This window comes from Orcinus orca, chromosome 6, assembly GCF_937001465.1.
Source record: "Orcinus orca chromosome 6, mOrcOrc1.1, whole genome shotgun sequence".
NCBI classification, from domain to species: Eukaryota; Metazoa; Chordata; class Mammalia; order Artiodactyla; family Delphinidae; genus Orcinus; species Orcinus orca.
Genome location: NC_064564.1, coordinates 89,329,519 through 89,357,435, shown reverse-complemented (window position 1 = coordinate 89,357,435; position 27,917 = coordinate 89,329,519). Strand labels below are relative to the sequence as shown.

Here is a 27,917-nt window from a genome sequence, read left to right as displayed (position 1 = left end):
GTTGCTCTGGTGGGCAAAGCTCAGTAAAACTTTAATCTGATTGTCTGCTGATGGGCGGGGCTGAGTTCCCTCCCTGTTGGTTGTTTGGCCTGAGGTGACCCAGCACTGGAGGCTACAGGCTCTTTGGTGGGGCAAATGGCAGACTTTGGGAGGGCTCATGCCAAGGAGTACTTCCCAGAACTTCTGCTGCCAGTGTCCTTGTCCTCACAGTGAGCCACAGCCACCCCCCGCCTCTGCAGGAGACGTTCCAACACTAGCATGTAGGTCTGGTTCAGTCTCCTGTGGGTAACTGCTCCTTCTCCCTGGGTCCTGATACACACACTACTTTGTGTGTGCCCTCCAAGAGTGGAGTCTGTTTCTCCCAGTCCTGTAGAAGTCCTGCAATCAAATCCCACTAGTCTTCAAAGTCTGATTCTCTGGGAATTCCTCCTCCCGTTGCTAGACCCCCAGGTTGGGAAGCCTGACGTGGGGCTCAGAACCTTCACTCCAGTGGGTGGACTTCTGTGGTATAACTGTTCTCCAGTTTGTGAGTCACCCACCCAGCAGTTATGGGATTTGATTTTATTGTGATTGTGCCCCTCCTACCATCTCATTGTGGCTTCTCCTTTGTCTTTGGACATGGGGTATCTTTTTTGGTGAGTTCCAGTGTCTTCCTGTCGATGACTGTCCAGCAGTTAGCTGTGATTCATGTGTTCTCGCAGGAGGGAGTGAGCACACGTCCTTCTACTCCGACATCTTGAACCAATCTCCTCATAAGCAAGGTTTTTAAATGAATCGAAAGATACTGCTAAAGCATTCAGCAGAGTAGTGTTTAATGGGCATGTGAGGTCATTGTTCTTAAACTGGCACAAATCTAAGTCTAACTTGAACAGATTTATAAGCTTGTAAGAAGGCAGAGGAGTCAAAGGAAGGTTCGCTCAGCAGCAGGATCAAATCACACTATAAGCCCTTAGGCAGTTTGCTCCTACAAGGCAAGCAACTTGTCTTTAAACATCCTTATATCCCTAGCACCTAGCCTAGTGCCTAGCACAAAGTAAGCACTGGATAAATGTCTACCGATCTAAACTCCTAACTTTTATTTTCCTTTCTTGCTTTGCCGCAAGGTAAGAATACAAGGGATTCCAGACAGATCATGAGAAGATTCTCTAGCTGGTCAAAAGGTCAAAAAGGCTTCATAATCTTAGAGTTGCAGAGAAAGACTTTCAAAGAATGAACAGCAGAATCATAAAGACAAATATAAATATGAAATGAAAATTTTAAACTTCTTTATATCAGAAAATATAAACAAAATGAAAATTAAAATGACACTAGGATAACTTTTTTAAAATACAGAACTCTTTTTATTAATCTGTATAAACTAAAAGTAACCATCTCTAAGGTAAATACTATTAAGTGATTTAGTACTTAAAAGAGAAATTAAAACACCTATGCGTTTGTATAACAGAATATTTCTAGAAGGAAGTTTAAGAATTAACAGATGTTGCAACTGGTATTCTAGAATGGAAGGAAGACATTTTTTCATTATATTATATATCTTATAAAATGTTTCAGTTGCTTACTATGGGCATATATCACTCTTCTAAAAAATGTATCAAAATGGTACCTACATCACAGGTTCTCATGAGAGTTTATGAGTTATGTAAACTTTTATATATATATATATATATATATATATAAAATATTTAGAATAGTCAATGGATATAAAATGCTCAGCACAGTAAGCAATATTTTAAGTACACAAATAGTATATTATATATAGTATATACACATGTCTTCCCAAATCAACACAAGGGAAAAAGAAAATACTAAAAATGAACAAAGAATATGAAATATTAATTCACAAAAAATGGTCAATAAGTTTATGGCACATTTCCAATTTCCCTAGTAATCAAATGCAAATAAAAAAGCTTTTTCCCTTTCAGATTTATATAATTTTAAAGGACTGACAAAATCCACTACCAAGAGGTTGAAAGGAGACAAGCAGCCTGATACACTGCTCTTAGTGAGAATGTTAATCTGTACATGAACATCTCATTGGCCCAACAATTCCATGTCAAAGAATTTAACCTAAGGAAATATAAGACAGTTGGAAGAAGGGAACAGCCCCAGTTTTCCCCAGACAGGATGCCTGAAACACCAACAAAAACCTGCAATCTTTGTGGCATGAAGAACCAAAGCCACTGGAAAGTGAGAGAGAAAATCCCAGAAAGGAGAGAGGGAGCACAGAGTCCCAGATTCTGTGGCTGACCTCTGAACCAAGCACTCATGAGGCACACTCCAAGTAGCCCAGCTAAGACTAAAAGAAATGATATTTGTGTTTCTACCTGCAACGGGAAAAACAGAGTCTGCAGTGTAAGTTCAGCCAATTTAACTGTTTCAAAAATGACAATACTCAGAGGAACATAATTCAAACACTCAAAAACATATCATTCACAATGTGTAGGATATATTCAAAATAAATATGAAAAAAACACAAGAAAATATAATGCATTCTCAAATGAAAAGGCAATCAACAGAGATGATCCCTAAGATGTCCTAGACATTGAAATTGGCAAAGATTTTTAAAGCAGCAATATCTATGCTCAAGGAAAATATTCTTGTAATGAATGAAAAGACAGGAAATCTCAGATAAATAGAAACTATAAATTCTTAATAAAATATCTGAAATTAAAGACTCACTGGATGGGCAGAATGGAGATGACAGAAGAAAGGATTAGTGACCCTTGAGATAGGTCAATAAAACCTGTATAACGTGAAGAATAGGAAGAAGTAGAAGTTCACGAGGGCTTGGTATACACCATGTACACCAACACCTTCTTTTAAGGAAAGAAGCCCACATTAGTTACTATCATTTTTAAGAAGGTTTAGGGAGAAGGAGGGCAGTCAGACACATCACCACCTATTTTTTAACTTAATTTTTATTTTATATTAGAATATAGTTGATGTACAATTTTGTGTCAGTTTCAGGTGTACAGCAAAGTGATTCAGTTATACGTATACATATATCCATTCTTTTTCAGATTCTTCTCCCATGTAGGTTATTATCGAATAGAGTTCCCTGTGCTATACAGTAGGTCCATGTTGATTATCTATTTTATATATAGTAGTTACACTGGCCTGACTATTGTTACATGAGCAACCATGGAGGGGTGGGCACAAGGTTATTAGCTAAGCGACTTCAAAGGTGGCTAGTGTGAATAAATAGTGGATTGTAAAGTCCCTTTTGACCAAGAACAACCTTTTTGGCTGGTCAACAGTACACTCCCCAACACTTCCTCCTTTACTTAAACTTTCTACTTCTTTTAATGAAAATAAACATGATAGTTAATAGTTTTCAAAAAGGCTTCATATTCAAGCTCCCTTTCTGATTTTAATTCTCATTACAATATCATAAGAAAGGGTGGGAAATACGCCTTCTCTTTTCAGATGGATCATACAAAAACATGCCTGAAGTTATAGGGTTACTAGAAGTAACTGACTATCCTATGCTTTTATTCCTGATCTGTTCCCTTTCCTACCTTTAAAATCCAAAATGGTGGGTACAGTTAGAATAAGATTATGAGTTTAAAAAATTCTAGTTCCTTCTTTGTCTCATCTCAAATCCTTAATAAGGGACCATCTTGTGAACAATATTCTGAAGCCAGATTATAACTTAATCACGGAAAATAAACAAAAAAAAAATTTGAGGGAATTCCCTGGTGGTCCAGTGGTTAGGACTGTGCGCTTTCACTGCCTAGGGTGCAGGTTCAATCCCTGGTCAGGGAACTAAGATCCCTTAAGCCAGGTGGTGCAGCCAAAAAAAAAAAAAGAAGAAGAAGAATTGAATGTAACACATTTCATTTCCATTCCTTTTGTGTTTTTAAACAACAAAATCACAACTAAAACAGCATTTGAAAAGCAAAGATATTCACACTTGGTTTGAGGTTCCCCTTTCTAGTCCATCACTAACCCTGATCTACCCTGAGGTACCAAATCAGTCATGTTCTTTGGCCTAAAAAGATAAGACAGCAACAAATAAGAATGGAAGGGAGATAGACTAGAAAGAGAAGGAAATGGGAAAAAAAGGCCAACATTTTAAATAAGTGACTACTGCAATCTGTACTTTATTTCCTTTCAGTGACAATTATACCTTACATTTGAATAGAACTGTAATATATTTTTCAAGGCATTTTCACATTCTATTAGAGCCAGTCTGCCCCCGTAATTCAAGAAAAGAAGCATGGAAGGTACAAATAAGAGCGCTTCATCTGACAAAAAAGAATCAGTGGGCTGTCAACCCAAATTTCTTATGGGGTTCAAGGTGTTTTAATAAGCTTTTTAATTTGAAAAATGTGGAATTACAAAACATGACAAATGTAAAATTTTGAAAAGAGATTTGATTTCCTTACCTGAAATTGACATGCACATTTCAAACCATCTCCATCTTCTTTACAGACTCCTCCATATTTACACGATGATTCATCACAAACTCTTATATCAGATTCCCTCACATTTAATTCTGTAAAAGAGGAAACATTGTTTCATATATATTTGTCTTTTTTATCCAAAGGTACATATATAGATAAAAGAAAAAATCTTTACACCTCATTCACAAGTATAACAATAAGACACAACATACAAAAAACAAGTTCTACTGGACACAAAATGTTCAAGATTCTGCAAAGAGAGTCCTACATAATAATATGCCTAAAAGTATATAAAAGCAAAGAAAAATAAAACTCAGGATTTCATATAATTCCCAAAGATAAATCCAAAGAATCTTTATATTTTTCCTGCCAAGAGCTTAAGACAGTCTTCTTACTACTGTCTTAACATTTTAGATTATTTTTCTAGTGTTTAAGTTACTTTTAAGGATAAAAAATAATAACTAAAAAGAATCTTGATTCTTCTGGTACCCAAAATAAGTTTTGGATGATCATTATTCACTCTAGAACAAATAAACAGTTTTAATTACAAAAGAATTATGAAGTAAGCTTGAATCTCATACAACAGGAACATATGGAGCATTTACATGCAAAGAAAGATTCAAAATCTTTCTCAACTTAAATTTTTTAAATGACTGATTTAATTTTACTACCACAGGAAGCAGAGCCTATCAATAATACTAGTATTCTGTGGTCATTCTGTGCCTGTTCCAAAACTGTCAGTCTTATTCTGGAACTATCAAAATAATCTCTCTAGGAAACGTAATAAACTGCTTCCAGGTTAATGCTAAGTAAAGCAGCCAATCACATGGAATTGGGTGAAAACCACTACAAAGACAATTTTCATATCCTCCCTACTGGGAATGAGAGCTGTAACAACAAATGCACTTATACAAACAGTAAACAAATGGTTGCTTAAAAATTCATCCCAGTGTAGAGGTGAACTCATGAGTCTGGGAGCAGAGAGGCCTAAGTTAGCTTCTGACCCTGTGGCTCAATAGCTGAGAGACTCTGGAAAGAGCACAAGATCTCATGAAGCTCTAGATGGAGACAAGGTCTTGGCAAACAGATCTCAGCGAGCTTTTCTCCAGCAATTCTTCCTCCCTGGTTGTTTTCTACTTCTAGACTTCAAATCAGGACTCGGTGGACTGAGTCAAGGACGTTCTACTTCTCTATCTAGTGACATCTGTCCTGGTTGACCATCATTTCCTCTCTCTGCCCCACTTGTCCTCAGTGCTCTGCAATGTGTCTCAGGTCTCCTCCTCCTAGCTGACCCTCCAACGAGCTGGCAGTCAAGTACCTAAATACACAAGGAGTTGATAGTCACAGTACTTATTTGAGAAGCCACTCTGCACCAAGCACTGCACTAAAGTAAGCATATGTCTATGTAACTATTGGTTACAAAAATTTTTTCTTCTTTTCCTTAAGTGGATATCAGGTGCACAAAATTGGATTGCTCTAAAGTTCAAGCATATGTGTAAAATTTAAAAAAAAAAAAAAAGATGAGTAGAAATGAAAACTACAGGAAACTAATGCAGCTGTTTTGTTGCTCTCTCTGTTTCTCTCACTATTCAAGGCACAAATGACCATCTTTCTATTCTTTCATCCTGGCTCTGGAGGCTTTATGTTCTTGCTTTTCCTCAACTCCCACTTTTTGCTTGTTCTTCTCTTCCCCGCTTAACCTCTTGCATTAGCTCCTGAAGCTCAATCTTAAGTGTGGGTGTTGCTTTTTTCAATCTGCCTACATTCCTACTGGGAACCTGCACAAGGTCCGGGTTCCAATTACTGTCTAATGTACATTTTAAAACCCAAGGAAGATAACTATACATTAATAAAGAACTGCTCTGGAAAAGAAGATAAGAATGCATAATATCTTTGCTCAACCACAGGCTTCATCAATTTAAGGGACCATAGAAATAAAAACAATTGCACAATTTGAGAAATAAAATTTAGTGTATTTCTCTTATTTCTTTTCTTTGTAGCCTTAAAGTTCACACTGGGTTCCAATACAATCACACATACCAAACAAGAACAAAGTTTTTATTCTGTCCATGGGTCAAGATCATGCTCTGAATTAAGACTTGCTATCCTGGCTTGAGATTCTTTTGAGTTGCAATGTTTTACCTGTTGCATTTTAAAAGCGCAACAAGATTGCAATCTAGAGCCTAAACCCTCCCTGCCAGTAAGATTCTCACATCTCTGTGAGAGTTGTTCAAGCATCTGTTTGCATGAGGGACGAAGGAACATTTTTAGAGAATAATCATCCTTACTAAAGTGAGGCAGAAAAGCTCAGCCTGATAAACAAAGCCTTGGTTGGAAAGGAGGAGTGATCCCAAGCACAGGGTGGTATCTCATCCAGACTACCCCAAAGGGTCATCATGACGAGACAGAGAGGCTAACAATGAGAAACTAAAGAATGCCTTTCACTAAAAACTCTGAAGCACCCAAACAATCCCACTCCTGGGCACATAGCTGGAGAAAACCATAATTCAAAAAGATACATGCACCCCAATGTTCACTGCAGCACTATTTACAATAGCCAGGACATGGAAGCAACCTAAATGTCCATCAACAGAGGAATGGAAAAAGAAGATGTGGTATATATATACAATGGAATATTACTCAGCCATAAAAAAGAACAGAAATAATGCCATTTGCAGCAACATGGGTGGACCTAGAGATTGTCACACTGAGTGAAGTAAGTCAGACACAGAAAGACAAATATATGATATCGCTTATATGTGGAATCTAAAAACAAAAGGGTACAAATGAACTTATTTACAAAAAAGAAGTAGAGTCACGAATGTAGAAAACAAACATGGTTACCAGGGGATGGGGGGGAGGGATAAATTGGGAGATTGGGATTGACATATACACACTACTATATATAAAATAGACAACTAATAAGAACCTGTTGTATATAGCACAGGGAACTCTACTCAGTACTCTCGTAAGGGCCTATATGGGAAAAGAATGTAAAAAAAAAAAAGTGGATACATGTATAACTGATTCACTTTGCTGTACACCTGAAACTAACACAACATTGTAAATCAACTATACTTCAATAAAAGTTAAAAACAAAAACAAACCAAACAAAGCTCTGAGGCAACAAGACACAAAGAGCTCCACTTCGATACCCACATGACAAGACATAAGAGGGGTAGAAAAGGGGCTAGGACACCTCACCATCCCTGGCGCAGCACACCTGGGCAGGCCAGCACAAAGCCAAGGAGATAGTGGCGTCAGGCTCCAAGGTGCACCTCTGATATCTAGGGGCAGGTACCAAGGCGCAACTTCAGGGGCAGCTAACATCACAAGAAAAACAAGACATGCTGTGTGGCAGCGGCCAGAATACATTAGTGAGCCTACATGGTACACCCCTGGGTAACTCCAAAAATAAACTTGGCAAGGAGGCGTTCTGTGGGAGCTAGAGGTCCTACGTTAACAGGTAAGGGTGAAAAGTCATGAAATTCTGATTATACTGGTTACTTGTCATGTTTTATTTTACACCTATCTTGCTATCAAATCCATGCTATTTTCATGTGTGTTAATGTGGTAAATGTGATTATGTAGTTAGCTGATCAGGAAGCAATTATGTATCTCCTATGTATCTAATATTATGCTAAGAATTTGGGATACACTGGAAAGAACGTAACAGGGAGCTTATGATCTTGCTAACATATGGACCAATAAGTGATTAATTCAATATAAATATAGTCTATAATAAGGGGGAAATTGTGTTGTACAGACTATGTTTGCTCTAGGAGTTTCAAGAAGTAGGAAATAAAAATAGATTTGAAGTATAGGGTGCAGTGTCAAAGATGGCAAGACTTGCACTGACCTTGAAAAATTAGTAACACTTTTTCTGATTATAAAACTAATATAGATAGTATCATTACACAAAATTTAGAAATGGCATTGTTTTAATTGCCCACAACATGTGGTAATATTAAAAGAGAGAGAAAAGAATGTTCTTATCTATGAACAATGTAAGTGAAAGCAGAGACACAAATAATTTAATAGTATGCATAAATATTAATTATCAGTGGTTCCCAAACCATGTTCCTTAGGAAAACTCGTGTCCTAGACTATAATGTACCTTCATTAAAATCAAGTAGAATTTCAGTTTCTCATTTGAAAGGGAAAAGCTTCAATGGAGAGAATTTTCTCATTTTAAGTGAGTTTTTTTTTCACTTAGATTTCTTAAACCCTCACTATCTGAGATACTTCCTTGCTAGCTGTCAACAAAACCAATGTTCAACAAATAAGTAAAGAATATTAATAGAAAAATTCCAACAGTGTTTTATTTTTCTTAATGTATCTTTTTTTTTTTTTTGGCTGCGTTGGGTCTTTGTTGCTGCACACAGGCTTTCTCTAGTTGCGGCGAGCGGGGGTTACCCTTTGTTGCGGTGCGTGGGCTTCTCATTGTGGTGGCTTCTCTTGTTGCAGAGCACGGCATCTAGACCACAGGCTCAGGAGTTGTGGCACACGGGCTTAGCTGCTCCGCGGCACGTGGGATCTTCCCACACCAGGGCTCGAACCCGTGTTCCCTGCATTGGCAGGCAGATTTTTAACCACTGCACCACCAGGGAAGTCCTCCAACAGTGTTTTATGAGAACACAAGATCATGAATGTCACAAGCTCACAAACATACACTTTAAATTGTTTTGTCATTGTGGCCGTCGTGGCTAATTGCCTACTTTGGATCTATTCTCTCCTTCTTACTTAGTAAGGGAACCCCAATTTTGTTCTGGGAAACAAGGTACTCAGCTAAGTAATCTATTTCCCCAGATCCCTTGTTGTGTACCACAGTTGATATATAAGCACTGTCCATTCTTCCTTCCTTATTCCATTCTTTGTTCTGCTTGGAAAGTAAACCTCTTGCCTAAGGTTGTGGAAACCATCTTACATGCGTGAAGGTGAAAGCTACGAGCTAAAGATGGTAGACCAGACAGACGGAGCAAGAGTGTGGAGAGAATTATGGAATCACCACACCCACCCTGGATTTCATCCCTCCAGACTTACTGTTACGGGAAATGAACACATAAAGTCCTTATCATTTAAGCCACTATTGGTCAGGTCACTGATACATGTAAGTTAAAGACAATCCTGACATAATGATTGCATGTAAATTTAAGATAAACATTTCTAAGGAAAGTCTTAAATAATCTGGTGCTACATCACAGTTTACATGATAAAATTACATTATCAAGAGCATCACGACTTTCTGGTGCTCTGACCCCTCCCAAATTTGAGAACTACTGCCTTAGCTCAAACTCAGTATAGTAGGAATTCTATATTGGGATCATCTTCTGAATGTTACTTCTTTTCAAGTATTCTGTTCAGTACCAGGCATCAAGAGGGCACTCTACTACCTGTCAGTGATGATGATAATTACATACCTGCCTTCCTGAGCCCAAAATGGAAATTCAGCAAAAAGGATGAGCCATTTCTAAGGCCCTCAAAACTCAGTTCTCCAAATAGAAATATTTTACACAAGGAATCACTCAGCAGAGTGGCTCAAAACAGAAACACTTTGCTCTGGTTACAAATGTGCCAGACATATAATTCTCTAAATGTAAAACTTGTCTCAATTTTCATTAACATTTCAAAGCTGGGGAACAATACACAGTAAGCGAAGGAACCCTACTTACTGTGAACCTGAACTGCCAGAATCCCCAACTTTTGGCAGCACTAACTAGGTTCAGGCTGCAGTTCAAAATGAGACCTATTAGCACTCCAGAATGATGTGACTTTCCTACCACCGTTCCAATTAAACAGAAGGTAGTTGGAGGATCTTATGAGTTAGCTAGAAATTACAGGAGCCAAAAGTGAATTCACTTTGGAAATGTTACGACAGAATTGAGGGCTTCTCAGTCTCGGCACTACTGACATTTTGGGTTAGCTACTTCTTTGTTGGGGGCGGGGGCCATCCTGTTCACTGCAGGATGTTCAGCAACATCCCTGACCTCCACTCACTAGACGCCAGTAGGATCAGCTGTAACAACCAAAAATGTCTCAACATTACAAAACGTCCCCTAGGGAACAAAATCACCCCCGGGTTAGATCCACTATAAAAGATAAAATGAAAGGCTTTACATTTAATTCTCTAACACAATCATTACAAAGAAAGTAAGTCAAATAAGCAGCAATCTGCAAGATCTCTGCACATTACTACGGCTGTTTTTCATTTCAATAGGAGGACCTAAATATACTGCCTCCAAGTTTATGTCAAGTCCTGGCTCAGAGTGGGTGCCCCTCCTTTAATAACGTCTTAACCTCTAGAAAGCCTGGCTTCTTCCCCCTTCATATCAAAACTCTATCAAAGGTCAACATGACCTCTACTCTAAAGATCCATACCTTTTTTCTTAGTCTTACAACTCTTTTCTTGACCTTTCTACAGCAATTGACACACCTGGCCTCCCCTTCCAAACGAATCATCTTGATTATCCCCCCAACTCTCTGACCACTTCCCTTTTAATCACTTCTTTTCCCTTCTCCTACTGCTCAGTCCATGTCACTCTTAGAATTTATTCCCAATTTAATCAACTCTCCAGATTAACCAAAGTGTGCTTTTCTCTGTAAAACATACAAACCAATGCCCATGGCTCAATGAATCCTCAAGGCTACTAGGTCACTCTCTAGAACATTCACGAGTACTTTAGCTCCAACCAGGAGAGCAGCTCTTGTGCTTCAAGAGTCAGTTATGTATGTTATACAGCTTGTGTATGCCAACTGTATTTGTTATTGTAATTCTGTGGTTTCAACTCTTCATAAGAGTAAAAATAAATTGTTTCTATGAAAGCAAAATTGAATTCTACAGAAAGACTTAAGATGAGTTGCTTTTTACAAATAGCTATTGCCTTAGGTGTAGGCAAGATAAAAACCTAGATTTTTGTATCCACAAGTCTTTAAGTTCCTTTTTAAAGACGTTAGAACTGGAATGTGTACTCAATGCATTATGAATCTAGTTTATTCAAGAAAGGGGAAATTCCAGCTCTTCTCAAAGAAAAATTCTGGGACCTCTTTCAAAATACTGTTTAATAAATATATATTTTTAAGTTAAAACGCTACATGCATTTATGAATTATTTTGTCACTCCACACTTAAAAAACTTTGATTAACCAACTACCAGAATCTTAAAGCACTGAGACAAGACGGCTCCTACTATATATAAAAATATTCTGCCCTCAGCCAGCCCATTGTGATATCTCATTTTACTTCTTCTCTCTCAGCATTCTCATGCACTCCTACCACTCAAGTCTCCAGTTGCTTTTCCCCAACCTTATTAAGCCACTTCCATCTGCTTTTGCCAATGCTATTTCCAGCCTTCAGAGCATTGTTGGGCAAAGTCCTATAAATGAATAAATAATACTTAACAATAAGTATTCTTTAAGTACTTATCAACACGTGGAAATTTTCAGTTCATCGCCAGTTGATTCCTTATTGACTCCCCTCCAGGACATGTTCAAACTCTGTACGTCGTTCTTAAGAAAATGTCAATGGGTTTATTCTCATTCTCTAGATGTTTATAGTATTTGGGAAAACCTGCATACCAATCCAGTCTTACAGGACCCCTGTAGGATGCTTTCACTCCCAAAAACACCCCAGCTTGTTCACGACCCCATATCCAACTGCCTACAAGACAGTTCCATGATCTCTACACTGAAAACAGTGGAAATATTAAGAATATTTAATGTTTAAATATTTAAACATTAAAATATCACCAGGAAATGGTGTGACACAGCCATGGAACATTAAACAGCTGTTTAAAAGGTTGTATATATTATATAGCAATGTGGAAATAGCTGATGAATGTCAAGTGAAAAGGCAGAAGACAAAGCTATACACATACACCAAGCTAATGTATAAAAAACACATATAAGGGGCTTCCCTCGTGGCGCAGTGGTTGAGAGTCCACCTGTCGATGCAGGGGACACGGGTTCGTGCCCTGGTCCGAGAAGATCCCACATGCCGCAGAGTGCCTGGGCCCGTGAGCCATGGCCGCTGAGCCTGCGCGTCCAGAGCCTGTGCTCCGCAACGGGAGAGGCCACAGCAGTGAGAGGCCCACGTACAAGAAAAAAAAAATAATAATAAAACACATATAGGAAAATCCAGCCAGGAGAAAACAAAAGTTGGTTAACAGGGGCTGTGTTTGCACCAGTTGAACATGGATGATTTTTTCTCTTTAGAAGTTTCTATACCAGTTATATTTAATGGGGGAAAAGACTCAATGTGATTTCAAACAACCCCAGAGACAGCTTGCCATAAAATGGACAAAGTGTGAGTTTGGGGGTCAATACGGGCCAGGTTCACATGTTGGTGCTTCACATTGTAGAGTATACCACCTTCCCTAGGTATTGTAATGATTAGATGAGATAATGTATTAAAAAGCAACAGTACCTAGAACAAGTAGGTATACAACAAAGATTCACTTCTTCTCTTTCCCCAGACCAGTTTGAGAGATACCTTTAATGACACAAATCATTGAAAATCAAACAACAGATCTATCTAGGAAATGTTGACTTCAGGGACTTCCCTGGTGGTGCAGTGGTTGGGAGCCCGCCTGCCAATGTAGGGGACTCGGGTTCGAGCCCTGGTCCGGGAAGATCCCACATGCCACGGAGCGACTGGGCCCATGCGTCACAGCTACTGAGCCCACGTGCCACAGCTATTGAAGCCTGGGTGCCCTAGAGCCTTAGAGCCTGTGCTCTGTAGCAGGGGAGGCCACCGCAAAGAGAAGCCCGTGCACCACAACTAGAGAAAGCCCGTGTGCAGCAACGAACATCAATGCAGCCATAAATAAATAAATTTATTTTTTAAAAAAATGTTGACTTCAGTCTCAGCAAATGAGATGAATTAGGAATTAAATTCTCTTCAACTTGTTTACTAAATTAACCATATTACATTACTGATTTTCTGCTATAAAGATATGAGGGGGAAAATAAACTGCACTCATACTTCATGATATAAAACCAAAAGCAGTTTACATTAATATTAAACAGCATCCGCAGCAGAGATGACTAAAAGTTCTCTAAGCTATATTTAACGAAGGAAATTCACATGTGCCACATAATTATCTGACTCCAATACTTTTCATCCCATTCTGCACACTACTGCCAAACCACCCTTTGTTAAACACCACTTTGATCATGTCAATCCTCTACCCCAACACCTACAATCATTCCCTGCTGCCTACTTCAATTCTAAATTCCTCTATGTCAGTATGCTTCAGGCAAGGTGATGGGAAGGACAGTCTATTGCAGGATCAGAAAGAAATACCTAGATCTTGAGCTGGGTATTAATGGTACCCAGGGTCTTTCTAGCCCTTTCAAAGATCTCGAACTTCAACACTCTCTCCCTTACTATTTCTCACTAGCTTGGCAAACCTGTGTGCTTCACTCTCACAGATATATAAACTGAAGTCCTATATGGTTGCCAGGGGACAGGGACAGAAGAGTATTGGGACTGTTAATAGGTATGGAAATTCTTTTGGGGGGCAATGGAAATGCTTTGTAATTAAATAGTAAATAGTGGTGATGGTTGCATAACTGAATATATTAAAAAAACACTGAATTGTATAAAATGGTGAGTTTTATGTTATGTGAATTTATATCTCAATAAAAAATTAAAAAGTTTAAGAATCAGAAAAAATAATCACGTTACCTAAATTAAAAAAAAAATGAACAGGCATTATAATTCAGTGTTTAAGAGGCAGACCCTAGAATCAGACCTCCTAGATCAGTATCCTGGCTCTATCACTTATCAGCTATGTGACACCTTAGTAATTTACCACTCTGTGCCTCCGTTCCCTCATCTGTAAAATGAGGGATAATAAAAATAAAAATAAAAAATAAAAAATCTGTTATCTGACAATAACACTAGGGACAATAACAGTACCCATCTCACAATGTTGATGAAGGATTAAATAAAGATAGGGAAAGCACTGAGAGCAGTGCATGACACGTCATAAGTGCTATGTTAAGTGTTTGCTATTATTTTTTTATTAACACCAGCTCTGGAGAAGGTGTGGAAAATGAGCACTCAAACCAACTATACCAGTATAAATTGGCAGAACATCTCACAGGATAATATGGCTGTATACATGGAAATTTTAATTGTCTCTATGCCTTAACCCCACAATTCTATTCCTAGGAAATTATGATAGGGATAGAAGACAAAACATATAAAAACGAAGGTACAAGATTGGTAACATCAGCTTTTTTTTTTATAGCAGCAAAGTGGAAAAAAACCTAAGTGTCCATATGTTGGGAATTAATTAAATAAGTTATTGATGAAATATTATGCAGCCATAAAAGTATGCAGCAGAAACACATACACTGATATGGAAAGACCAAAATCCATTATGAAGTGAAAAAAAGCAGGTTATAAAATTATATAGGGACTTCCCTGGTGGTCCAGTGGTAAAGAATCCGCCTTCCAATTCAGGGGAGGCGGATTGGATCCCTGGTCGGGGAACTAACATCATCCCACATGCCGCAGGGCAACTAAGCCAGCACGCCAGAACTGCTGAGCCCTCACGCCTCAACTAGAGCCTGCACGCCGCAAACTACAGAGCCCGTGAGCTCTGGAGCCCGCGCACTACAACTAGAGAGAGAAAACCCACACACCGCAACTAGAAGGAAGCCCACGCACCACAACGAAGAGCCCTCGCTGCAATGAAAGATCCCACATGCTTCAACGAAGATCCTGCATGCCACAGCTAAGACCCAATGCAGCCAAAAAAATAAAGAAAAATAAAGAAACTATATAGTTATAATGCAATTTATATTTTGCAACATATACATGTTTACATAAGTATTTTAAAATTCTGCATGTATATTCAGTGTATTTCCTCCATCAAAAAATTTAAAATATCAATAAATAAATCTAAATACAAAAAAACACTCTCTGGTTCTATTTCCTTTTTCTTTTTTTGGCCGCTCCACATGGCTTGTGGAATCTTAGTTCCCTGACCAGGGATCGAACCTGGGCCCACAGCAGTGAAAGTACTGAGTCCTAACTACTGGACCGCCAGGGAATTCCCATCTCTGGCTCTATTTCAAACCATTATTCCTTAGTGTCTGCAATACCAAATGGAATGGGAGGTAGCCAGAAACCAGAAGTCACCCACAAGGACAGAAATCTACAAAACAACCTGCAAGTTGGCACGGAAGAAACTGATATTAACTATTCTAAAAGAGAACTTTAAAAGGACTTCACAAACTCTGGTGCATTAGAAAGAGTTCCAGATTCAGAGTTTTGATTATTTGATTAAGTAACTATATAATCTTGGCCAACACTAAATCTCTCTGAGAAATCCCAGTTCCCTAGAGTAAAAATGGGTATAGTAATCACTCCTCTGAGGGTTGCAAAGATTAAATGACATCTTTACAAAAGACCACTGGAAACTGTAAAGGTTACTTCTCCCCTCTGGGACAGAAACTCTGATACAACCACAACCTTAAACCATGGCAAACTGTTATAAAATAGTGAATAATTTTTTTAAAACTAAGTTTAATTAAATGGTAATTAGGAAGCACTTATGGTCTGAACATGGAGAAGGAAACAATGGTAAACATAATGGCACCACCTAAAAAATATCTCAAACTACTTTAAAGTGAAAAAAACTATGAAAAAATGAACACAAGACACTAAACAAAGACTGAGCTGACTTGTGAACAATAGAGGATCTAAATATACAATAAGGCTAGAAACAACAGAATTGAAATAGAAATAACAGCAGTTTAGATTCACTTGTAAAACAGTATTATACGAAAGCTGACAAGGCAAAATAAGGTAAACTGAAAAATTCCAAAAGATCTGTCCTGTGAACAATAGTGGCTCCAGGTTAAACAGCATATGCCAAAGCAAACACCCATATCAAGGAAAAAGTTCAAACTTTTTCTGGTATAAATTGAAATCGTTTCAGCATAAACATTACGATACTGCAGAGGAGAATGGCAATCATCACAGACTTCTTCTTTACATTTTTCCATATTCCTCAAATTTCTTATATCAAACAAATACTGCCTTTATAACAAAGAAAAAAGGTGTGGAGTTTTTTTTCCCTTTTCTTTGCTTTTTTTTTTTAAACCATGGAAAAGAAAGACTCAGAATATTTGCACAAAAATGAGAAAAATGGCGCCATGGCTGAAAAGTTTCTGAAGGCAGAAGAATATGTTAAGAACTTTAGAATTCAAAGACTGATGAAACTACTGAGCCATGAAAAATACATGACACTTGTAAAAAGGAAATAGATTCAAATAGTAACAAAAGATTAACAGTAAATCATCTAATAAACTAAAAGCAAATACTGAGGGAGTTTTAAGATTTAAACATAGAATTTCAAAGTGCATGAGAAGAAAAATATGCAAAATCCTAAATGCTTCGTTTCTTCCATGAGAGAAGCTAATGATGGAATTAATAGTAAGAATAATGAAAATAGTTCTGCTAAAACAATGTTTCTAATAATGTAAAAAAGGGGGGAGAGGGAAGGAGGAGGTAAATGGGTTGACATTATCTCCCAATTCAGCTTTTACAAAATTGAGGGCTTCCCTGGTGGCACAGTGGTTGAGAATCTGCCTGCTAATGCAGGGGACACGGGTTCGAGCCCTGGTCTGGGAGGATCCCACATGCCATTGAACAACTAGGCGTGTGAGCCACAACTACTGATCCTGCGCGTCTGAAGCCTGTGCTCCCAACAAGAGAGGCCGCGATAGTGAGAAGTCCATGCACCGCGATGAAGAGTGGCCCCCACTTGCCGCAACTAGAGAAAGCCCTTGCACAGAAACGAAGACCCAACACAGCCAAAAATTAATTAATTTTTTAATTGAAAATTTACACGCCATTAGAGAAATCACATATATAGGAGAAATGAGGCATAACATATATGAACTTGAAAGATGGTTGGTTATAATAAAAAAGACAATAACAAGTATTGGCCAGAATATGGAGAAATTAGAACCCTCAGACATTGCTGGTGAAAATGTAAAACGGTGCAGCCACTTAGGAAAACAGTTTGGCAGTTCCTCAAAATGTTAAACATAGACTTACCATGTGACCCAGCAATTCTACTCCTAGGTATGTACCCAAGAAAACTGAAAACATATGTGCACACAAAAACGTGTGCATGAATGTTCATAGCGGCATTATTCATAATAGCTCAAAAGTAGAAACAAACCAAATGTCCATCAGGTGATGAATGGATAAACAGAATGTGGTATTATCCATACAATGAACTATTATTTGGTCATAAAGAGGAATGAAATTCTGAAACATGCTATGACATGGATGAACCCTGAAAACATTATGCTAAGTGAAAGAAGCCAATCACCAAAGGCCACATATTGTATGATTCCACTTATATGCAATGTCTAAACTTGGCAAACCTACAGCAAAAGATAGATTAGTGGTTGCCTAGGGCTGTGGGAGTGGGGTTTGGGGAGTGACTGCTAAAGAATATGAGGTCTCTTTTGGGGAGGACAAAAAAGTTCCAAAATTGATTGTGGTGATGGTTGCACAACCTTGTGGCTATACTAAAAACAACTGGATTTTACATTTTAAAAGATAATCATGATCATGGAGGGTAGCACAAATATCATAATTACTTCACTTAATGTAAACGGGCTGAATACCTATGAAAGCAGAATGGTCTACATATACATTGGGAAACAAATCCCAACACTTAAAAACTAAAAAACAAACACAAATCCAAAAAGGAATGGGCAACATTATGACTTCAGGAGATTCTTTAAATCTGCCTTGCACAAAAATAAAAAGTACAACAAAAAATGAAACAAAAACTATTCAATGTATATGTCCCTAACAGAATAACAAAAATATAAGAAAAATTGTGAAAAATAAACCCGTATCATAACTGGAGGCTTCAATGTTTCATTAACAATAGACGACTACACAAAGAATTAAAAGTACAGAACTGATATAAAGCATAAATTAAACCATTTCCCTTGGTAGGAGCCAACTTGGCAGAGTCAGGTTCAGAAAAGAAAGATTTAGATACATAGATATAGATACAATATAGATATAGATGTAAGGTAGATAGAGATATACATACATATAGATAGAGATAGGTAAGACTTAGATACAGAAAGAGACTATGATAGAGCAAATGTGGTGAAACCTTAATTGGGAAACCTGGGTATACTACATCAACTTACCTCAAAGTTTAAAATTCAAAAAAAAATTTTAAGTTTAAGTAAAATTAATAGTTATATAATAGGAGGACTTCCCTGGTGGCGCAGTGGTTAACAGTCCGCCTGCCAATGCAGGGGACACGGGTTCAAGCCCTGGTCCGGGAGGATCCCACATGCCACGGAGCAACTAAGCCCATGCACCACAACTACTGAGCCTGCGCTCTAGAGTCCGTGAGCCACGACTGCTGAGCCCACGTGCCACAACTAATGAAGCGCGGGCGCCTAGAGCCCGTGCTCCACAACGGGAGAGGCCACCGCAGTGAGAGGCCCATGCACTGCGGGGAAGAGTGGCCCCCGCTCGCCACAACTAGAAAAAAGAAAGCCCACGTGCAGCAACGAAGACCCAACGCAGCCAAAAATAACTACATAAATTAATTAATTTTTTTAAAAAAGTTATATAATAGGAGACTAAGAAGCCAAGGAAATAACACTTTATTTTCTGAGGTATATTTCATAAAATGTGTTCTCATACTAGAACGCAGAGACACAGCCAGTTTTAATGTGAAAACCTAGAAATTCTATGACACATTCTTAGACCATAATGCAAAACCAAAAAACAATCTATCTGTAACATATCTAAATTCATAAATTTTACAACAATGATGAAAGGAATGTTATCAAAAATGCCTGTGGTCTTAAGGGAAAAGAAAAACAATGATCTGTTTCCACCTCAAGAATTTAGAAAGAAAAAAAAGGGAAAGTTGAAAAAGAGGAAGTACTAAAACTAAGATATAAAATTAATAAAGGAAAACTAAATATGATAAAAATATCGTTAGAGAGTGTTTCAAGGAAAATCGTATAGTCAGAGATAGCAGGGTAGCTTTCAAACACGAAGAGGTCGGAGGTGGATTCAAGGCAAAGGTTGAGAAGGAAAAGAACAGAGTGCAGCACTGTGGGTGGAAATGTAAATTGATACAGCCACTATGGAGAACAGTATGGAGGTTCCTTAAAAAACTAAAAATAGAACTACCATTATGACCCAGCAATCCCACTACTGGGCATATACCCTGAGAAAACCATAATTCAACAAGAGTATGTACCACAATGTTCATTGCAGCACTATTTACAATAGCCAGGACATGGAAGCAACCTAAGTGTCCATCGACAGATCAATGGATAAAGAAGATGTGGTACATATATACAATGGAATATTACTCAGCCATAAAAAGAAACAAATTTGAGCTATTTGTAGTGAGGTGGATGGACCCAGAGTCTGTCATACAGAGTGAAGTAAGTCAGAAAGAAAAAAACAAATACCATACGCTAAAACATATATATGGAATCTAACAAAAAAAAATGGTTCTGAAGAACCTAGGGGCAGGACAGGAATAAAGACGCAGACGTAGAGAATGGACTTGAGGACACGGGGAAGGGGAAGGGTAAGCTGGGACGAAGTGAGAGTGGCATGGACATATATATACTACCAAATGTAAAATAGATAGCTAGCGGGAAGCAGCCGCATAGCACAGGGAGATCAGTTTGGTGCTTTGTGACCACCTAGAGGGGTGGGATAGGGAGGGTGGGAGGGAGACGCAAGAGGGAGGAGATGTGGGGATGTATGTATACGTATAGCTGATTCACTTTGTTATAAAGCAGAAACTAACACACCATTGTAAAGCAATTATACTCCAACAAAGATGTTAAAAAAAAAAAAGAACAGTGCAGCAGAAGTTGCAAGGAGTACAGGCAGGAGAGGTGCTCAGATGGTAAGGGTTTGAAACTGCAGAAATAAGGATTTGCATTTAAGTTGGTGATGGTGAGTAACAGGAATGAGGGAAGGAATACACACCAATTTGACCTTCCTCCAAACAGGCTCTCCATCCCAAATCAAGAGCATCACAGTTCATCCCGCCTGCTATGGCAGGTGATCCAGAAGCTAAGGGAGAAAAAGGTCAATGAAAGGATGGCTGGGTAGGGACTAACAAAGTGAACAGCTGATGCCCCAGTAGACAACTCTGGAGGATTTTTGCCACGTGGCAGGAGCCTAATGTTACCAATACCTCCAAGTTTAGAAGGGCAGACCACAATCCAGATTTTTAAGTGACACCTCAAGATTTTTAATGGTTAACAACCAATGCAATTTTTAAAAATACAGTGCAGGCCAAACAAGTCCTCTGAGTTCTCCCCATTTCCACTACTGTTATCTTTCACCATGCTCCCAGTCTCTTCCCTTCTCCCTTTCATCTTCAACAATTCCAGACTTTGTTTTCTAAAACCACAATGTCTCTCGAATCCTTTAAGTTTCCCTTTGTCTTCAGAACAAGTGCCAAACCTTCAGCTCAGCCTTCAAGGCCTTCCTCTAATATGGTGGCAGTTGTGCGACTCACCTCCTGCCTTAATCCCCACATCCCAGTATCCCCAAATATTCCCCTCACTGTCACATCTTTGTACCTTTTCCAACAGCATTCCCATGGCCCAGAGAATACCCCTTCCAACTCTTCTCAGTTTCTACGTTCATTCAGTCATTAATTCCACAAATAAATATGAGATGGGGGGCTTCCCTGGTGGCACAGTGGTTTAGAATCCGCCTGCCAATGCAGGGGACACGGGTTTGAGTCCTGGTCCAGGAAGATCCCACATGCCGCAGAGCAGCTAAGCCCGTGCGGCCACAACTACTGAGCCTGTGCTCTAGAGCCCGTGAGCCACAACTACTGAGCCCGCATGCCACAACCACTGAAGCCTGCACGCCCTAGAGCCCATGCTCCGCAACAAGAGAAGCCACCGCAATGAGAAACCCGCGCACTGCAACAAAGAGTAGACCCCGCTCGCCTCAACTAGAGAAAGTCCGCGCGCAGAAGCAAAGACCCAACACAGCCAAAAATAAATAAATAAAATTAATTAATTAATTTTAAAAAATGTATGAGATGGGCATCTAATTTTGTGCCAGACACAGTTCTAGGCACAGATAACACAGCAGTGAAAGAAACAGACAAAAATCCCTGCCCTCATGGATCTACACAGAAGAGTCAGAGAATAAGTAACATGTATAACAGGTCACACAGGAAACAGTGCTTTGGAGCAGGAAGAAAACATAAATGAGGATTAGAGTGGAAGAGGGGCAGAAGGGGTGGAAGGTGGAAAAGTGTGCAACTTTAGGGCATCATTTTGCAAGTGATATTAAAGACGTGAAGGAGATGAGGGGATAAACAACTGGGACAAGAAGGTTCCAAGCAAAAGGAACATCAACAGCAAAGGCCTCAGGCAAAAGTGGGGCTGGTGTTTCAGGCTCACATTCTGCCTGTAAAACCCAGCTAGAGTGCCACTTATTCAGAGAAAGTGTTGTTTTGATGCCTAGAAATCAGAATTATTCATTCCCTCAACACTGTATCTGTATCTTCCTTAGGGCACCTTGCATAGTGGAAACTCTCACAGATGAATTAATCATAAAAGTCAGGTAGAGCAAGGAATCATTTTTTAAAATGACACATACATATTATAACCATTTTTAACTTTAAACATATAAATGTACATTCATTTCCCCATGTGCCATCAAGACCTCCGGGTCTGCCAAATGCAGCCCCCCCCTTCCTTGGATAAACCACACTCATAGTCCATTATCTACAATGTCCGTTTTCCTCTCTTTTACAGTAGAACGGGACTTAAAAATACTTGCAAAGTTTGCTAGGAGCAGAGTCCTTCCAGAGATTTATAAGGTTTCCCCAATCTGTTTCAGCTGTCTTTACCACAATGTAATTCATTGAAAGGCAATTCTTTCAGCTTCATGCCTTTATCAAGTCTTTCCAAAGCAATGCATAAAAACAATTCCTCGTGCATTCACATTTCATCTATTTGAGTAATATTTACTAATTTATACTCACAACTACCAGTGGTATAAGTAAATCTGAGAACAAACACAACTGATTCTTGGTAAGCAGCGAAATCAAATGATACACAGACAAACCAGAGTTAACCTTCCCCTGGAGCATCTGTATGCTGTGGGATTTGGACAGTATGGTTTACTAAGGGAATGTTTAATACAGAAAGTTAAAATCAAGCCCAGCAAAGGATCTGAATAGACATTCTTTCAAACAAGATATATAAATGGCTGTTACGCATATAAAAATGTGCTCAACATCATTAGGGAAATGCAAATCGAAACCACATTGATCCACAACTTCAACTAGGACTCCAACTAGGATGACTATAATCAAAAAGACAGTAACAAGTGTTGGAGAGGATGTGGAGAAATTGGAACCCTCATACAGTGCTGGGGAAAATCTAAAATGGTTGCAGCTCCTTTAGGAAAGTTTGCTAGTTCCTCAAAATGTTAGAGTTAAACAAGAAAATTGAAAACATATGTCCACACAAAGACTTGTACATGAATGGTCACAGCAGCATTTTTCATAAAGCCAAAAAGTGTAAACAACCCAAATGTCCATCAACTGACAGAAAAACAAAATGTGCCATATACATCCATACTGTGGAATATTACTCAACCATAAAAATGAATAAAGTTCTGATACATGCTACAACATGGATGACTCCTGAAAATGTCAGGCTAAGTGAAAGAAGCCAATCACAAAAGGCCACATACTGTATGATTCCATCTATATGCAACGTCCAAAATAGGCAGATCCATAATGTCAGAAATAAGATTAGTAGTTGCTAAGGGCTGGGGGGAAAGAGGAACATGGAATCACTGTTAATAGGTGTGGGATTTCTTTTTGGGGTGAAATGTCTTGGAATTAGATAGTGGTGATGATTGTACAACTTTGTGACTATACTAAAAATCACTTAACTGTACACCTTTTAAAAATTCCAATGCTGCCAGTGTTCAATAAATGCTTACTTTTGAGTGGGGTGGAGGGAAGAGGGAGAAAGCCCAGGTCTAGTAAATAGAAATTTCCTGTGTATATTTATAAGAGGCTAACTAACCACCTCTGTTGGAACATAAGGCCCTTGAAGGCAGAGATGACCTCTCATATATTCCCTTAATATCTAGTATATTAGGTTATACTAGGCAGGTATTCAATCAAGTTTCACTAAATAAGTTAATAAACACCCACATATTACATACCAGGGATCTAGAAGGGTCCTGATCAAGATTTTATACTAATTAGGAAAAATTCACTTTTTATTCCCCAAAATCCTGAATTGCCACTAACAAGGCACTTCTGTTAGGTCCCATTTGTTTATTTTTGTTTTTATTTCCATTACTCTAGGAGATGGATCCAAAAAAATATTGCTTCAAATTTATGTCAAAGAGTGTCCTGCCTATGTTTTTCTCTTTGAGTTTTATAGTATCTGGTCTTACATTTAGGTCTTTAATCCATTTTTAGTTTACTTTTGTACATGGGGTTAGAGAATGTTCTAATTTCATTCTCTTATTTGTTTGTTTGTTTGTTTATTTTTTGCCATGCCACACAGCTTGCAGGATCTTAGTTCCCTGACCAGGTATCAAACTTGGGCCCCGGCAGTGAAAGTGCCAAGTCCTAACTATGACCACCAGGGAATTCCCTCCAATTTCATTCTTTTACACATAGCTGTGCAGTTTTCCCAGCACCACTTATTGAAGAGATTGTCTTTTCTCCATTGTATATTCTTGCCTTTGTCATAGATTATTTGACCATAAGTGCATAGGTTTATTTCTGGGCTTTGTATCCTGTTCCATTGATCTATATGTCTGTTTTTGTGCCAGTAACACACTGTTTTGATTATCGTAGCTTTGTAGTATAGCCTGAAGTCAGGGAGCATAATTCCTCCAGCACCGCTCTTCTTTCTCAACATTGCTTTGGCTATTTAGGGTCTTTTGTGTTTCCATACAGATTTTAAAATTTTTTGTTCTATTTCTATGAAAAATGCCATTGGTAACTTGATAGGGATTGCACTGAATCTGTAGATTGCCTTGGACAGTATGGTCATTTTATTTATTTATTTTTTAATTTATTTATTTTTGGCTGCATTGGGTCTTCGTTGCTGTGTGCAGGCTTTCTCTAATTGTGGCAAGTGGGGGCTACTCTTCGTTGTGGTGCATGTGCTTCTCATTGCGGTGGCTTCTCTTGCTGCAGAGCACGTGCTCTAGGCACGTGGGCTTCAGTAGTTGTGGTTCACGGGCTCTAGAGTGCAGGCTCAGTAGCTGTGGCGTACGAGCTTAGCTGCTCCACAGCATGTGGGATCTTCCCGGACCAGGGATCGAACCCATGTCTCCTGCATTGGCAGGCGGATTCTTAATCACTGTGCCACCAGGGAAGTCCCAGTATGGTCATTTTAACAACATTGATTCTTCCAGTCCAAGAACACGGTATATCTTTCCATCTGTTGTGTCATTTCAATCTCTTTCATCAGCGTCTTACAGTTTTTGGAATACAGGTGTTTTGCCTCCTTAGGTAGGTTTATTCCTAGGTATTTTATTCCTTTTGATGTGATGGTAAATGGGAGTGTTTCCTTAATTTCTCAACGAGGCACTTCTCTTAATCTGAAGTTTATATCATCCATTTATATCATCCTTACCACCACCGCAATCCAGAGGATCCACTTCTAATTCCCGTGACATTTTAAAAACCTACTTCAAATTCTCCACCTTACGTCTCTCACCAGTGCAGCTTGTTGGTCTCTCTGAATGTTTTTCTTTCTCTTTAACCCCATTCCCTAAGACATCTATGTCTCACATGTTTAGCCTCATTTTTTCTTCTCTAACACCCTAGAGCCAAAAAAGACTATTATCATTATCTCCACATTATAAATGAAAAAGGGGGGGGCATGTCTAAGGTTACCTGGTCTCCTGGGTTCAAGGTTCATTTTTCTTCACATAAATCCTGTATTTCCAGACTTTTTTCTCTTTGGATGAACATGGAGCTTTCTGATAAGTTAGATTTTTAAAAGAATAAGTACAAATAAAAAGATAAAATCAAAACAATAAGTATAAAGTCCACAATGAGTGGAGAACTGAGACAGAGGACAATTTTTTTTTTAAGTCTTGTTTAGAACAAGAAGAGATAAACAAAGGGCCCACTGCTTAGGAAAGATGTTGTAATATCTAGAAATAACAGGGATAATACAGATCCTTTCAGTTTCTTCTTTGTTTATGTAATCTTCTCCAAAGAGCATGATCTTCAAACTAGGAAAGGTAGAACTCTGATAAAACAAAGCTAACATCTAAGGTAAGTGGCATGGAAAGTGGACAGTAATGGAATAGAGAGCTAGTTCAAAAGAATTTGCTTTCTGATCCAAACAAATCATACTCCATGGTACTGAAAAAACTTTAAGATCTGACTGCTGATTATCTAAGCTGTCTTGACAAGGCGCCAGAAGACCAGAAATGAGAGAATGCATTCTCAATTTTCAAAAAAGGAGAAATGGAAATCCAGAAAAAAAATCCATAAGTGAAGTTGCCACATATCCACTGAAAAACTCTAGAATGGGTAAATAAGTTTTTGAACACAATAAAAAGAAAAGGCCACCATGTGCTCTTGATTAAGGCAGACTATATGACATTTGCTTTTTGATATGATTACTAAAATGGAAAATGGATGATACAGACATATATATATACTGATTCAAACAAGACAATCTGACAGAATCTTTTAATGATAGGCTGGCGAACAAAACGGGAAAATGTTGAACAGCAGAAGCTCAAAAATCTGTCAAATGCAACTAGGAGGATGCATAGCTGGCTGAACATCTGGTTGATTAATGTATCAACATCAACCGATTTAGAAGCAAGTCAGCAGTAAAATATCACATAGTTCCATTCTTTTCCACAATCTAGACAACTTCTATTAATTTAATAAAGCCACAGATCTGCTCTTCACATTTACAAGGGCCACAAAGCTGTGAGTGACCCAACTTACACAGCCAGACAGAATCAGGCTTCAGAAAGGTCAGAGTAGGCTGAAATGACGGTCCAAAACCCAAAATGAAAATCAACAGGGAGTCAAGGCCAGCATTTAGATTTTAAAACTCAAACATGTAAAGGAGTAAACTTTGTGGAAAATACCTAGGTAATAAAAGCTACTAAAAAAATCTATGCACAATCTCAACCTGCATTAATAGATGCCTATGTTCAGACTGGAGTATTATAGCTCTCTAATTAATCAACTTAAAAAAATTTATTTTCCGGGGCTTCCCTGGTGGCACAGTGGTTAATAATCCACCTGCCAGTGCAGGGAACACGGGTTCGAGCCCTGGTCCGGGAAGATCCCACGTGCCACAGAGCAACCAAGCCCGTGCACCACAACCACTGAGCCTGTGCTCTAGAACCCGCGAGCCACAACTACTGAGCCCACATGTCACAACTACCGAAGCCCATGCGCCTAGAGCCCGTGCTCCGCAACAAGAGAAGCCACTGCAATGAGAAGCCCGCACACCGCAATGAAGAGCAGCCCCGGGGCTTCCCTGGTGGCGCAGTGGTTAAGAATCCGCCTGCCAATGCAGGGGACACGGGTTCAAGCCTTGGTCCAGGAAGATCCCACATGCCATGGAGCAACTAAGCCCGTGCGCCACAACTACTGAGCCTGCACTCTAGAGCCTGCAAGCCACAACTACTAAGCCCGCGTGCTACAACTACTGAAGCCCATGTGCCTAGAGCCCCTGCTCTGCAGCAAGAGAAGCCACTGCAATGAGAAGCCTGCTCACCGCAACGAAGAGTAGCCCCCACTCGCTGCAACTAGAGAAAGCCCGCATGCAGCAACGAAGACCCAATGCAGCCAAAAATAAATAAATAAAATAAATTTATTGAAAAAAAAAAAGAGCAGCCCCCTCTCGCCGCAACTAGAGAAAGCCCACACACAGCACTGAAGACCCAACGCAGCCAAAAATAAATAAATTTATTTTTTAAAATTTTATTTTTCATATGAATCATTCCCAGATCTTCATCCTAGAAAGAGTTATGACAAGAATCTACAAATATCATTTAGTTAAAACTCTAGCTTTAGACCCAGTTATTCAAGTATATCTTAGCATTAGGAAACATTTTATTTGATGAGCCTAATTTACTGTTATATATATCAAAATATCAATATACCCTTGAAAGAAGACTCAGATATTATTAAATCCAAATCCCTCTTTTAATAAAAGAGGAAACTAAGAAGAATTAAGTAACTTGCTCCGAATCACACAGTTGCTTAGCAAGGGCCAAAATCCCCAAATCAGTCCCTTTTTTCCACACCCTGTGGGTTTCCAGCCCTGTATGTCCTTTCTTAAAACTTGTACTATCCATAAAGAGTTAGAATGCATACACAAAAACATCCGTCAATACACACTTTATTTTGCTAAGGACAAATTATCTCAGCAAGAACAAATAACCACAGCACATTAGCCCATAAAATATTTTGACATG

General features: G+C 38.8%; 1 protein-coding gene across 2 annotated transcripts in view; it reads right to left on the bottom strand.

Moving 5' to 3' along the window:
- The window catches only part of TMEFF1 (transmembrane protein with EGF like and two follistatin like domains 1), a 92,335-nt gene that overhangs the window by 61,796 nt on the left and 2,622 nt on the right, over window positions 1-27,917 (bottom strand). For both annotated transcript variants that reach the window (XM_004271486.3, XM_049710983.1), the window contains exon 2: window positions 4,389-4,498. In XM_004271486.3, the coding sequence (XP_004271534.1) occupies window positions 4,389-4,498 (110 nt within the window). The remainder of the gene's footprint in view (window positions 1-4,388; window positions 4,499-27,917) is intronic.